This window comes from Zerene cesonia, chromosome 20 (assembly GCF_012273895.1).
Source record: "Zerene cesonia ecotype Mississippi chromosome 20, Zerene_cesonia_1.1, whole genome shotgun sequence".
NCBI lineage: Eukaryota > Metazoa > Arthropoda > Insecta > Lepidoptera > Pieridae > Zerene > Zerene cesonia.
In genome coordinates this window covers 9,572,122-9,587,883 of record NC_052121.1, presented here as the reverse complement: position 1 = coordinate 9,587,883, position 15,762 = coordinate 9,572,122, and the positions used below count along the sequence as shown (strand labels likewise).

General features: G+C 32.8%; 3 protein-coding genes across 3 annotated transcripts in view; 2 read left to right on the top strand and 1 right to left on the bottom strand.

The window, feature by feature from the left end:
• LOC119835244 (probable cytosolic Fe-S cluster assembly factor GL21135) overlaps nucleotides 1–4,679 on the top strand; it is an 8,216-nt gene extending 3,537 nt beyond the window's left edge. Inside the window, exons 6-8 of the mRNA XM_038359958.1 lie at nucleotides 470–677; nucleotides 2,023–2,180; nucleotides 3,003–4,679. Of these exons, the coding sequence (XP_038215886.1) occupies nucleotides 470–677; nucleotides 2,023–2,180; nucleotides 3,003–3,244 (608 nt within the window). The 3' untranslated portion in view covers nucleotides 3,245–4,679. The remainder of the gene's footprint in view (nucleotides 1–469; nucleotides 678–2,022; nucleotides 2,181–3,002) is intronic.
• Nucleotides 4,680–6,356: 1,677 nt separating this feature from the next.
• On the top strand, nucleotides 6,357–10,715 carry LOC119835108 (apolipoprotein D-like). The gene is made up of 4 exons (XM_038359740.1): nucleotides 6,357–6,683; nucleotides 9,611–9,741; nucleotides 10,051–10,253; nucleotides 10,554–10,715. The coding sequence occupies exons 1-4, from the start codon at nucleotides 6,546–6,548 to the stop codon at nucleotides 10,709–10,711; spliced, it is 630 nt and encodes a 209-aa protein (XP_038215668.1). The 5' UTR covers nucleotides 6,357–6,545; the 3' UTR covers nucleotides 10,712–10,715.
• A 354-nt stretch (nucleotides 10,716–11,069) lies between these two features.
• Nucleotides 11,070–14,931, bottom strand: LOC119835029 (josephin-1). The gene is made up of 4 exons (XM_038359620.1): nucleotides 14,643–14,931; nucleotides 14,162–14,334; nucleotides 13,572–13,752; nucleotides 11,070–13,337 (listed from the first exon to the last, which is right to left on the bottom strand). The coding sequence occupies exons 1-4, from the start codon at nucleotides 14,721–14,723 to the stop codon at nucleotides 13,071–13,073; spliced, it is 702 nt and encodes a 233-aa protein (XP_038215548.1). The 5' UTR covers nucleotides 14,724–14,931; the 3' UTR covers nucleotides 11,070–13,070.
• Nucleotides 14,932–15,762: the final 831 nt, after the last annotated feature.

Sequence of the window (15,762 nt, the reverse complement as noted above, 5' to 3'; positions counted from 1 at the left end):
GTTCGAAACGTCGGGTTAATAATATAATGAATAAATCGCGTTTAAAATCCGTTGAAAAGTTTTTAATTTCTAAAGAATGTGTTGGTATGAATGTATGGATGTGCAAAAACCTCTTATAAGTATGAAATATTAGTATGACATTTGGTACAAAGATAGATTATAGTCTGGATTAACACAAGTGAAGCCATAGGTTTCAGTTATGTTCCAGCATAATTTCTAGAATGAATTGTTCCTCCCCTTGGCAACAAGTCACAACATCACCCACGAATTGCTGTTCCTCTTTCGCTAATTCATTGTTTGTTGTGTTTGTTATTGTCAGCAGGAGGATCTTATAAAATGTTCTCAAAAAAAAAACTAATATGAAAAAAAAAGTAAACCCAAGAAAAGCTTTTGAAAAAAGTTTTAATGCTTGTAGCGCCACTTTTCACAGTAGTTTTTCCTATTTTTATTCTGTATAACTGCATTCCAGTTGAACTGGAACAAATGCTCTCCAGCGAAGGGAAATCTTTATCCGATGTGCCAAGTGCCGATCTGGACTGGCCGTGGGGCGAAGGCACACCGGGGCTCCACAGCCACGGCAGCTCGGGCTCCGGGGGCTACGCTGACCATCTGTTCTTGTATGCTGCTGAACAACTCTTTGGAGAAAGTAATGTGCCATTGGTGTATAGGAATTTGAGGTGGGTAGAATGAAAAAAAGCATTTAATATTTGAAAAAATCTAAATCGCCTTCAAATTGTCAGAAATAGACCAAATTTGAGTAGGATTGATCTTTGAATAAAAAAAATTTCAGAAAAATCCGTTCACCCACTGGGATTTTCTGAGCTAACAAACATAAATGAAAATCGAATTAAAACTCCTCCCTTTTTTGAAGTCGGTTGAAGAACGTGTAACACCTTACTTTAGAAATGTATATAACGGAAATGGTTATAGCAATTTAAATAATACTATTTACGAAACACCTCGGAATGTAACGTGTTCCGGGCCAGCCATTTTATTTTCTATATCGTATTTGTTTTAGCTGCGCCCCGCGGTTTCACCCGCGTAAGTCCGTATCTCGTTGGAATATCGGTATAAAAAGTTGCCTATATGTTATTCCAGTTGTCCAGCTGTCTACATACCAAATTTCATTGCAATTGGTTCAGTAGTTTTTGCGTGAAAGAGTAACAAACACACACACACATCCTTACAAACTTTCGCATTTATAATATTAGTAGGAAGTAGGATTAGTAGGATTGTACAGAACCCTAAAACATTTAAAACCGTTGAAGGTTACACGATTGTTCATTAAAAATGAGCAATGATTCATTGTTTCGGTTGCGAAACGCGCTCGTGTAAAAACAATCGCTTGTAAGCTAACTGTTCGCTGAACTATTGCTACATGCGCATACGCATCTGGATATTACATTGTTTTAATACTGTAGTAATATCTCAAATATTTAATATAATTTTCGTTATATTGTCATTGTATTCAAGCCTTTATAAAATTCGATGTTAATTTTTGTTATGACCGTACCTTATGCCTGGAAATTAGGTGTTTGACATTCGATTCGATATATATTCAAAAGCATGCATTCATTAATAAATGATTTGTAAGCAATTAGTAAGCATATGAGTCTAACGGATACCCGATCTAGTATACGCAAGATGAAGTCTTCACACTCATTTATCTTATTCAGAATCCATTAATTTCTTCTTCCATTTCGAAAAGCTCGTCAAAAGCAACAAACAAAGTTGTAAATTTCGGTTTCCAGCAGACGATTCAGGATCTAAGAAAATTTTATAATTGTCCGTAACCAAAATCTGTTAAATCACAGAGCTATTATCGAGATAACAGTTTGTCTCATAGCCCAATCTAATTCGACGATTCTTATGATATAACATGTAAAAAAAAATTTTGAAACGAACACAGAAGCTATAGATATTACATAATTATTGTAAATGCTCTGTGAACAAAATATCGCTCCTGATGATATTTAAATCCAAAAGGACATAGATTTTAAAAATCATAACACGTGTCACCAGGAACCCGGACTTCCGGGAAGTGACCTTAGAGCAAGATGGCAAGGAGGTGCTTCGGTTCGCGATCGCCAACGGTTTCCGGAACATCCAGAACTTGGTGCAGAAGCTGAAGAGGGGGAAGTCGCCCTATCATTACGTGGAGGTGATGGCTTGTCCTTCAGGTGAGCGCCGGTTGATAGTTCAGTCTGATGTCACAAAAATTCTGTTTTCTGATATTATTGCGCTTTGTATGTTACATTCTGGTTGATTGAAGCATTAATAAAATGATGATGTATTTTGCAATTGAAAAAGACCACAATGGTATTTTTTGTATTCATATTATGTGTTACTGATATTTTTCTACTGTTTTCTATTTTTTTCCAAATGTAATATAAAAATAGGCAACATTTATTTTAATTAAAATAGATAGATACTAGATATAAAAAAATTCTCATTGATACCTTCTATAACAAATGAACCACCCTCCACCTAACATCTTTACTAATATTATAAAGCTGAGTTTGTTTGTTTGGTTGAGTGCGCTAATCTCAGGAACTACTGGTCCGATTTGAAAAGTTCTTTCAGTGTTTTAGATAACCCATTCATTGATGAAAGCTTTCGGCTATACATCAACTACTACGTGTGTAAAACCGCGTTTATACAAACTCTATACAAAAAAATAGGGATTTGTATAGAAGAAGAAGAAACATGGAAAAGCAAGTTTCTTCTTGTGCTATAAAAAAAGTGAAGTCCCGTGTCCCCTACTGGGATATGGGGCAGATGATGTACATCCGTTTCACTGATCGATTTTCTTTAGGGACAAGTAGGTGATCAGCCTTCTGTGTCCTGCCAGACCGAGACATTATTTTTTATTGTGCGTCCCCACCGGGAATTGAACCCAGGACCCCTCGGTTCTACGCTCACGCATTAACCACTGTACCAAGGAGGCGGTCTTGTGCTATAAGGTTCTATAAAAATCCCCTAAATTCGAGCGCGCATTTCAGGGTGCCTCAACGGGGGGGCGCAGATACGTCCGCTGAGCGGCGAGAGCGGCCGCGAGCTGGTGGCGCAGCTGCACGCGATGTACCGGCGCCTGGCGCCGCGCGCGCCGCGCCCGGCCGGCGCCGTGGCGCGCCTGTACGCCGACTGGCTCGCCGGCGAGCACTCGGACAAGGCCCGCGCGATGTTGCACACGCGCTACCGCCCGTTGGAGAAGAGTGACGTCGCGCTTAATATTAAGTGGTGATTGTGTTTTTTTTTTGAATTTCGAAATTCGAAATTCGAAATCCTGCTAATATTGTAAATGCGATGTTTGTAGGTATCTGTATGAAGTTTGGTTCAGAGATAGATTATAGTCTGGATTAGCATATAGGCTACTTTTTAATAGTAAAATAAGCTAAACCTAATGAGGGTAGTTCGAAGAATGAAAAATGTATGTAATCGTTGCAATATGAACAAATTATGTATTATATATGTATAATTTATTAATAGCGAATTATTCACAAATTTATTAAATTACTCTACTCTTAAGCAATCGGTGACACATCCAAAGCTGAATTTTTTAAATGGGCCCAATAGTTCCTGAGGTAAGCGCGTTCAAACAAACTCTTCAGTCTCATACTATTAGTATAAACAATGTCAAATTAACATCCGTCAAATACCTACTTTTTTACCTACGTATCCGTTACATAAAAAAAAGTTTCTTTGCAGTAAGGATAAGGTTTAATTCTGCCGGAAGTTAAAAATTGTTAAAATTATTTTGTCATTAATATTTGGAAAAAAATAGATTCCATTATTATTAATCAAGTAAGTTTAGATTTTATAAATACAGCAAACTCCTATTAATGACTTGGTACAAAATTGTCCTTTAAATTCCTAAGACATAGACAATATGATGACATAGTGTGTTTAGGAATAAAACAAACGAATGCAGTAGGTACAGTCGTTACAAAATGTTGTTTTGTGCTAAATATATATTGATTAAATTATTTATTTGCTTTTCACTTGACTTAAATGGCTCTAATACGTAACATGCTGTATTATTAACTTTCCTTATGTTGTTTTGTTTATATTATATATTTATAAAATGAACTTTAGTTGCTTGTTCTTAAGATTCATTCTTGCATTTCTATTAAAGATCATTTATTTGCAAATGTTTAAGAGAAATGTAAAAATCGTCGTCTATTTTAATATGTGTTATATTGAAATAAGTTTTAATGTGATTAACTCTTATTTCGCTAGCCCTAAAGGGCTATATTTATGATGGTGTGAATATTGTTAAAACTTACACTGAAAGTTATTTAAATACCTACCATACTTAATAGTATAAAATTTATATATATATTTATGCTATAAATACAAAATAGATGCTGGAGATGTATAACACTATCACTACATGGTATAAAACAAAGTCGCTTTACGCCGTCTACGTATCTGTATGCTTAGGTCTTTAAAATTACGCAACATATTTTGATAGGCCTTTTTCAATAGACAGTGATTCAAGAGAAAGGTTATTATGTTATATAGGGGCGAGCGAGAGACAGCTCTTTTTTTAATATTATTTTACATATTTCTAATTTTTTGTATAATAAATTTAGAATAAATTATGATTTTAACAAATGTAACAAAGCACATAGCAAATTGTATAAATATATAACATAAGAAATAAATGTGTTATGATATACCGTAGTTTCAATTACGGAGCGGGTTGGCGAGGTCGCGGCGACATTGCAACGACTTGTGCCCTGTCGCTGGTGTCACTGCGTATGCAGATGGGCTTGTGTCACTTTATAGTGCACGATTTGAAGCTTTTTTATATTTATTTCGTTTTTAGATATCACTAGCTGAACCGGCTCACGCTGTTCTGTCTTACACTTGTCTTTTAGCGGTATGAAAATGGTTTATTTTCAGACTTTACAGATATGCACAGGAAGTTTTATGAGATTCGATTCAGCCGTAATGGAAAAATTGTGACACGATCTTTATATGTATAGACAGGATTAACACTTCGCCTGTATACTTGTACGTAACCTACTCGTTCCGACTCGATTTTGAATTTAAACGGACAATACAATGATTACATGAGTTTTTCCTTATTATCCTGATTAGGACCGCTAGGATTAAGTCTATTCGTTCGTTCCTAGCGACTATTGCTAGTAGTAACTTAAAAGTTTACTACTTTAAAAATAGTAAGTACTACTAAAAATAGTAGTAACTTAAGACTTTACTACCAACAATAGTTAGATTCATAGTTGCCTATTAAAAGGTAATAAAAAAGACAGAGCGCCGTTGTATAAAATATTGACTGAAATTAACAACTCATTACGTAGCAATAATGTTCGAAGCATAGATATCTATATTCCATGTATACTATAACGTTCCTTATCTTATACAATTGTTGTGCGTGATTGTCTACTTCTTTTATTGTAATGATTTTTATATTTTTTCAAATACATGGTATTTATTACATCTTCAGACATATGCATTAATGAAAATTCTTTATTGCGTAAAAAATTAAAAAAATAAGCAGGCGTACAAAAATCTTAAATTAAATTCGCAAAAGGCGGCCTTATCGCTAGGTAGCGATCTCTACCATTTATTTATTAAGTATACATCTTTAATGTATAGAAACAAGAAACTAGGACTTTTTTTCGTGTGAATATAAGAAAAAAATATCTGTGTCGAAATACAGTATGATTACAGAAACCGGAAATTGAACAAATTTATAGTCAATGTTCGACCCCTTTGGCATTCGCATAACCCGCGTAGTATTTGAATATAAAGGACCACGAAATTTGCCTAGGATCGATGTCCATTACGTACATATCTTCAGAACAAAATATAATATGAAATTCTTACAAAATGATACAAAATGCTTATTCAGCTAAACGTGCCTCACCATGTAGTTTCGTTTTGAATGTTTAAATTGTTTAAAATTGTGCATTTGACCTGATTCTTTTATGGTAGGACAAGAAAATTATAAGACAGACTTAATTTCATTCCAATGGTCGTTTCAAATATAGTATTTCGTTTAATTTAGATAAGTGTAAGGCTGAAAGTGATGTCTTAGAACACAAAGATTTATTCAATGTCCATTCAAATAACGATGTAATCGATCATTGGATAAACATTTTCATTCTTCTATGTTTGTTTTAGGTTCATTTTACTATATTATATAGAGCTTCATATTGAAATGAAAAAAAAGGATCTATATATTTGTATTGGTTGATTAAAGTTGAATGTTATTACAACTGAGAAATAAGGCATTGTAAAAATGGCCACATATTTGAAGCGTTACAGTTTTGCACTGACCCATTGCCTCTGCTTAACGCCTCAGTGCATTCCTTTTCACAATCCAATTTTGTTTATCAGCTAACAATTGATCGTAACGTTACCGTCACGTATATTCATATGAGAAAATAAGTAATATGCATAATTAATTCCAACGTAAATTGTTCAGTACAAGCCGTGCCCCCGAACGAAAACGTATCAGCGACTGTTTACAAAACATCGTCATTGTGAATTGAAACTGAAGTTTGTGCTGTGCAATGGGGGATTTCAGAGTGACAGGGGCAGCGAGGATATACCTTGTGCTTTTCTGCACAGTCGTGCGAGCCGTGTGTGTGAGCACTGGATTGGGAAAATGTCCCATTTACCCACAGTTCCCCAATTTCGATATGAATAGAGTAAGTTCTATTACTATAGAGATCATAAAAGAATTAGCTACATCATTCATATTTTTCGTCCATTCATAAGGTCGGTAACTGAATAACTAATAGGTGCAAATTCAAAATTGCGATTATTATTTGTTGTTTGTAGCGTGTGTTTATTTCTTTTTGTTATTTTAGTTGAAAAAAATAAAGACCCGCCATGAATTGAGAACCAGTTGATTTGGGAAACGCAGTTAAATATTATACGTAACTTATTTAACTGTTACCTACATACGCATTTCAATATATTTTTAATTATTTTATGCAATGTAAAAATCAGTTCTAATTTATGTAAAGTAACGGTTATGTACATTACTATATAGATATATTAGCCCATATTTATTCCTACTGCTGGGACACAGGCCTCCTATGAGGATCAGGCCCTAATCCACCACGCTGGCCAAGTACAGGTTGAAAGATGTCACATGACGTCGAACTTTTGACTCTCGGACATGCTGGTTTCCTCACGATGTTTTCCTTCACCGTTAAGAGCAGTGATGATGTTATCCACATGTGCAGATAAATTGAAAAATCAATTTATTTCCTGCAAACTCGCCTGGTCTCAGTCTCAAACCCCGACTTATCGATTTTAACATCCGAGGTAATCCGAGGTAACCACTGAGCCGCCACTGCTACTAAGATTACGGCAATTACTTAAAAGTGAAAGATAATGTTTTGATTCTTGAATTTCTTTGAAATTTATGAGTCAAAAGTTCTTTTAAAATAAAACAGCAAAGTGTAAATCATTTTACCATATCTGAAAAAGTCCTTATTACGTACTTAAATATTTTCGTCACGTGTGTACATCTAAGCTGTTGCTATAGATTTGGGTTGAATTAAATTTTTAAATATAATTTAATAGGTATATATTGTGCACTAGGTCTTATTTAAAATATATCTTGAAGAGGGTCTAGTAATACACATTAACTAATAACCTTAACACTTTAGCGTCGAACCAGAACTAGATTACCATGCAATTAGCATACATTTCAATTGCATGTAGTTAATGTATAATGAGAAGTGTTAAACAAAACACGTGTAATGTATGTTTTTGATTGGCATTTTTTAATTATAAGAATCATTCAGCGTTCATCTTGGTCAGGTAACCATTTTAGCAGAATTTTTTAGAAGTAGGTATTAGGTGTGGATGTTTACATACTTAGCTGCATCATACGTATCATTTTTTTTTTTACTTGGTAATTGTTATAGCTATTATCTCGGAGATACAAGATATTTAGAAAAATATCTAGATAATAAATATGGAGGGAAGAACATTCGTATCTGTGATTCTAAGATAAAGATACAGAAAAATGTAACACGCACCGGTTAGATTTCTAAGTGCTATTCAGACTTTGTTTTATCTGTGTACTTATAAATCGCAAATAACCTTTGATTTAATTTAAATTCGTTTTTTTGCACTCTGTTCAACTTCTGACCTCTACTGAAAGATTAATTTGCCTTTTTATTGTAATCTTATATTTATAACTAACAATAAACAAGCAGAGAGCTTAGCATAAGGCACCCATCTTTAACTTTGAAAAGCACAGTAAATAAATTTAATTAAGTCTAAGCACGTATTGCTGATCCTTTTTCCACAGTTCGTAATTAAGACGTCTCCATAATTTGTACATTCGATTGTTTTACAGACTACATTCTACGGTCTACGTACCTGCATCTCTACATTCTTATAAACTTCCGCGTCTATTACATAAGAAGGATTTATTTTTATTCTATACGTTTTGCAGCGTGAAAGCTAGATCGCTGAAGAGCGATACTAACATTATTAGTTGGTGTGGTACAAAAAATAAACAAAAGCATTTATTTTACTAAATAATAGAAAAATTTTACGGATACATGGACCATCAGTTTTTCCCCGCCATTTGTAATTTTCACGGAAGCTGTGAATAGCTTTTAGCTTGATATTGAAATTCTTCGATTTGGTGCATTTTATTTCGTTCAATAAATATATTCGTAGGCCATAATCAAATGTTTACCATAAATACGAAGCTGTAGTGAGTAATGCGGGTCAACTACCGAATTCAGATTTTATTTAAAGTATTTGTTTAAAATTATTATTCAATATTCATTGCCCTAACTGCTAACGTCTTATGGTCATTGAACTTTTTATCAAATCGTTTTTCTATGGACACATAGAAGATATTAAAAACAGGTGTGAGTTAACTCAAAAAATGGTATAAAAATTTGCTTCCCCAAAGGACGTCGCTGAACTTTTTATGGAAAATAATTATTATGATGGTCTCTATTATTTAATGGTTTCTTAGAAGGCAACCGGCAATACCTTTGTAATGATCATTCTCAATTTAAATATCCTATTATAGGAATACAGGCCATGATCAAGTGCCCGCGCCTGTTTGTTATGTATGTATAATGTTAGACACTGCAGGCTTGTAAGAATTGTAGATAGTGGGGACAAATGGCTAAAAATATAATTTTCCCTGCCCAGTTCGGAGTGAAAAATTACGAGGTTCAGGATCCTCACCTCTGGCTTGCCTTAATTGGCCTTCCAGAGTGTAGATGCAAGAGATATATATTCGGGGGTGGAAGTGTCTAATGTCGTAATAGCGGAAAAACCCAATCCGGGCCTACGGGCCCGCGATGGTGAAACCGATGCCGCTCCTCCCTATACCCCTAGCCAGTCAGCTAGTGTTGCCCCTTGTTGCCATTTTAGGTAACTTTTTTTGGGAGCCCATCGACCGAATTGCCAAGTCACAATCAAAAATGTTGCTGGAAACACTTCTTTTGAGAGCAGACGAATTTGAATGTCAGCTAGTATTAGAATACAGACCAGATACTATTTGATGAATAATTTTCGTATTAAATAAAACCTTCAATTTATTTCGATCAGTGTTATAACATTTTTTACGTACATTTTTCTCACACAGATGTCAGGAAAATGGTACGAAGTGGAGCGGTCGTTTCATCTGATGGAGATTGCGGCGAGCTGCACGGAGATAGACGTCACCACTAATGAACGAGGGTACTACGTCATCAATGTACATACGATAAACAGATTGTGAGTTCACTATGTGCTATGTGTATTGGCCGAATAACGAAGATACATACTATATCGCATTTACCGCGTTTACACATTTTGTCCGAAATATAAAAACGGTTGCTGTTTGATTGTCTCGCCACAGCTAACATCATACTGTAGTCTCTCACTCTCACGGCGGATTTCGATAATTTTGGTTTTATTAAAGATAATATTAATTAAGTGAACGATGATGTATTATCAAAATTTCGAATAGTATGAAATAGTAAGATAGTACGATTTCTAGTTGCAACTACGGTTTTTCAACAATAACACATCCCAACTTTCCAGAACGGGTAATCACGGAGTTTCCTATGGTCTGGGTATACCCAGCCACGCGGGCTCGTCCGCTTTCCGCTACAAGCTGAACAACCGCATGCCGTACGTCATTGGCCGCATGCTGCCGGGAGCCGGCCACTATAACATCCTCTTTACGGATTACGATCAATTCGCGCTCGTTTGGTCCTGCACTAATTATAACGTTGTGCACTCAGGTAAATCATTGATAAGGTGTTAGCTACAGTTAAGGTATTCTATTTTATTTTGTTAAGTTGTTAAAGTAAGCGATGACCACCGCTCATGTATATTAGCAGAGGTATTGCCTCTGCAAATTCTTCTGCATTATATAGCATCCGTGCCCGTAATAAGATACATATTTCATAATATTTTCCCGCTGCCAGAATCACTTTTTTATTAGATACCTATGTAATCGCTATTAACGCATTTAAATTAAATTTATTATTATGCTCAACAGTATCCCTAATATTTATATAACATATTGTTCATTTTGACAGATCGCATATGGTTGTTGGGCCGAGAGCGCGACATTGACGCAAATTTGCGCGCGCAAATCTATGCTATCATGAAAGAACTGAATTTGGATTCCGATCGACTTATTATTTCTAAGAATAATAACTGCACCGCTGTACCTTATAATAACGATATAGAATAAAGATATTTTAGAAATATGTATTTTTATTTAATTCTATTGCGTGAAACTAGCTCTAGTGATTCACAGATCACCAAATAAAAACAACTTACCGATGAACATATTATTTTTGCAATTTCCTACACAATATAGTTACTACCGCAGTGTATGTAATATACTACGTACTACCACAGGTAACTTAATATTATATACTACTTAGTTACCACAGTGTACTTTGATATATTTACTACAGTCATATAGACACCAATGCAATGAGGGTACCAGTTGTATATACAATACACTAAAAAAACACAGATAATATTCATAAAATTTTATTTACCCAATAAAATTTAAGTTTTTTTTTTATGTGTATTTGGTAGGTACTTTTATTTTTCTATTTACAGTAGATCGACATAGACGCTTACATAATTCCTAAAAAAATACTTAATTTGAAAAGGACCCACATTGATATTTAATCAAACGAAACAAAATATTGAATCATGAATAGAATTTAATATTATCCTAAATTTACATGGGACATTAACAAACACGAGTTGCGTTTAATATTACTTTATAAAAATAAAATACAGTTGATTGGTAACAAAGATTAATCTTTAAATACATCTTTTGGATGAAAATATGTTAAGAATGTTGACTATGAAATCTACTTAACTTAGAATATTTCTTTATGTTACATTGTTATTAACACGAAATTGGAAGACAATTTTAAATTGTTTTTTTTTAACTAAACTGAAACTTATGTAAGCGAAGTAAAAAATTGAGACAATTTACATGAAAATTTCTAATGGATTATGTTAGTTGGTTATCGTGGAAAACAATGAAAAGATAGAATGTACCAACACCACTTTATTATAATCATGAAATATAATCACGATTCGATTCTGAAATACCGATAGTAGCTTATTTTATGGAAAAAGTTGAACATTGGAGAAAAACAATTAGAAGTTTAAAATAAATTAGGCGGTACCCCATAATTATGAGAGAGGGGGTCAAGCCAAAAACATGTCATAGTGTATGGAGTTCTGTAACTTTTTTTTTTTGGTTTAAATAAATAGTTGGTTTGTAACTTCTCTGGTATCAGGCCTTACACACCACTCAAATTCGTTTATAAATACTAACTTAAAAAAAAACATCGTCAGTTTCTAATTCAAACTTGCATATAGAACTCTATACTGACAAGACTAACCAACATGGATTTATTTAAATATATTTTAACTTATTTAAGTTAAAATATGTGTATACAAATGTATCTCGAGTTTTTTTAAGAATGTTCAATATTTAAATGTATTCATTGTATTACATGTCATATTTTACTATTATACTGGATAAAGGATTACAATTTTTTTTTATAATAGCAATACTAATCTACAGAGTATAAGAATTTCTAATTTCCATAAAAAATCTATGACAGTACATATTATATACACAATTACAGAGTATCAAGTCTTCACAGTCATATATAAATTGAAATACATGTTAAGGCCATGCATATTGCTTTAACCCAAACCTGATATAGAATAAAAATCAACAATGAAACAAAATAACAATAATAATTATGCAACAAATAATTTAAATAAAACTGGCACCTGTATCATTTTGGAGTTACAGCACATAAAATCTATTTTAAAAAGTAATAAGTTTTCATAACCTATTAAATAATCCACATTGTTAATTCATTCATTCTAACCATAGACAGAGAATAGGGCGTAGTCAAATCCTATGGATATACACTCGCAATAATTCTGCATTAAAGTTATTATCCAACTACAGTAAATTACACAAATAAACAACAACATTACATAAATTAATTAACTCATTCTCTGGTTAACGCAAAAATAAAAGTAAAATAGTAATTTATCATGTTTCAATTTAAATTAACGATACATTATAAATTTCTATCATTACTGTTAGAAAATATTTTTCAGTAACAAAATCTTTGATTTATGGGCTAAGTAAAGATTATATTTGGTAAATTCCGTACATTTTGACTATAATAGCCATATTGAAGTCAATTCACCATCACTACACACTAAATATCCTGAAAATTATTATGTGCCATCAATGACTAGTGTGGTAAACAACATCTATATGCAAATAGATAAAAAAGAATAAGCTATGTCCTGCTCACACACATATATTTTGACATAAACCTTATTTATTTGTGATGCAATTGTATATTTATATTTTTTTATACTGTCAATGCCTTCTCTGTCTATGATTAACACAATGAAGAGGTTTTACAAAAAACCTCTACTAGCTTGTACCCCACAAACAAAAGTATAACCCCAAACCAACATTCACTCAAAATTCAAACCACACAATACACACACAAAATTAGATGATACCAATTTGTTTCATACACTTAAAAACTGTTTTCAGCACTAGCAACACAGTTTCTCACTTCATTCAACCTGAGGCACTCTGAATCGCGATTTTTATATTCATTTTGTGAGTTGATACTGTCCACACTATCACAATTGGGTATATCCTTGTGTGAGTCTAATCTATTGTGGAGTGTATACTGATTGATCCAGAGCTGTTTCTCCTCAACTTCTTTACTAACAACCACAAATAGTTCCTTTTCTTTACAATCTAGTTGCTCTTTCAGATATGATATTAAGTCAGTGTTCTGGAATGGATAAATCATGAATTAATGATAAAGTATGTAATATTATGAAAAAAATAACAGCTAACAAGAGATATAGGAAGGAAATGTGGAAAAACATTCCGATTCAATAAATACTTTTTTTGACATACATTATTTTTAAGAGAGAAATAATAAGAATAAAGACTACGACAAGGAAGAATAAATTATGTAAATTTAATAAATACCGAAAGGTTTAATTTAAATTGAAACACATACCCTGCCAATTAACTGCGGTGAATCCAGTTTAGAATCCAAATTATAGAAATTCCCTTGAATTTGCCTTATCGCAATCCAGTGTCGCCTGCGAATGGGCAGCATGACAAAACCTAACTTGTAATCTGAAGGGACATTTAATATAAAACCACAAATGTTGGATAAATCCAAGCATCCAGGATCTCTGAAAACAATTGAAGTTATTATACCTTCAGAAAATATTTTAAAAAATGTTATAATGGTGAAACTATGTAATTTCTACATATTTATGATAAAGTACAAACAAAATAGTAAGATCTAAGTCCTAAACTTTGGAGACTGATTATATCAATTTTTAATATCTTTAAAACATTGTTCAACCTGCCCCCAAATTTGCAGTCTCTAAAATTTTCAACCATAGTCTTTAGGTGGATTTAAAAATAGAGCCTATTTTTAAATCTACCACAGGATATGTGTCAAATACTTTGCATTGTGAATAACATAATAAATGGGCTAAAAAAGCTGTTGCATGATATTATAAAATGAATACAATGTCACTACAGTAAAGCTAACTATGAATATCATAATATCTATGATTGTTTCTGTAAACTTACTTTCTTTTGTCAAACCATATTGCCTCACAGCCTTTTTTCTGTAATGCAGCCATTATCACATTGATGTCGTAGTTGCCAAAACCCAACATTGATCTGTGTGGGTTTATCCACACATTTGGGGACAATCGACTGCATATTGAGTCTAAATCGGATTTCGAATATGTATTACGCATCTGTGAATTATACAGTACAGCAATTTTAAAAAACTATAATGTTTCAAATACATGGATCATAATAAATGAAATCTTAATATTTCACTACACACTTACAGTTTTCGTTAGTATGTAATGATTCATGAAAATCAAATTAACAAAAAAAAAGAATTTTTTACATAAATATTATTATTGATTTCAAATAAATCTTATTAATAAGTAAATAATGATAGAATCTATTCGATTTGTTTACATTAAAGATATTCCATTTACGAATCGATTTTATGTACCCGAATGCTAATAAGATAAAAAAATAAATTTTTACTCACTTGAAACAAATTATTTAACGCATGTAAAGCACAAAGTTCTTTTACTTGTTTTTCATGATAAATATGAGGCTTTGAATTCATTTCGTTTATATTACTGCCACCATGTTTTTCAGAACTTTATAAATTTTGACTTATACAATAAATACATGCAGCCAAATAAATTTTTGAACAATTTTTATATTTTATTTTTGCTTTTACAGAGAAATAAACGAAAAAATTTAGCTTCTTGGTAAATTCCACTTGACAAATTTAGATTGTTTGACATTCACCGATTGACAAGTCTAGTTCTGTTTTACCGGCATCATAGCATACATAAATTTTAGAAATTAAAAATTTCGATTAACTATTTTAATAGTTCAAATGAACACTTTGATTGCCAAAGCTAAATTTGGAATTCTGTTAGCGGCCCATAACTTTTTTTTTTAATCAATTAATTCTTAAGTGCAGCAACTACTATTTGTGGGTGTGTTTATGGTTTTAGTATAAATATATTTTACATATTATAGCTATATATCACGCGACGTCGCGTGATGGGCCATGTGCAAAGTACATTGATCCTTACGGGGCCATCACGCGACATCGCGTTATTGGATATCTCAGCAAATTTAGGGGAATTATGAGTTCAATGAGTGTAATAAAACCATTTGTAGTATTAATTATTTTTATTTGAATTATATAACACAAAAATAAGAAAATATCAAAAAAACATGGAAAATACAAAATCTTCTAAGCATTTTAGACACCGAAGTCCATGCAGCAGCTTTAGCAAATAATTTCTATAATATCTTACTATTTACTAGGATGGCAATTAAGAACATATTTTCTTATCAGTCTTAGTAAACAAATCAGATCTCAAGGTTTATAAAAAAATATGTGGCAAATTAGTTTTTGGTACAAGTATGTAAAATAAAAAAACAGTCCATGCACATAGGTGGACTATCGGGACAATTTTTACATTCCATCGTAGTCTGCACTCGTTTTTTATTTTTATAGCAATTTCTGCAATCTTTTCTTGCGACTGCATGCACTTTTCTTTCTGGTCCCGTTTTTATTGTCCTTTCCGTCGTTTTGACTATTTTCGTTAACCTATGACTTTGTTGACTTCGATTTCCCGATGAGG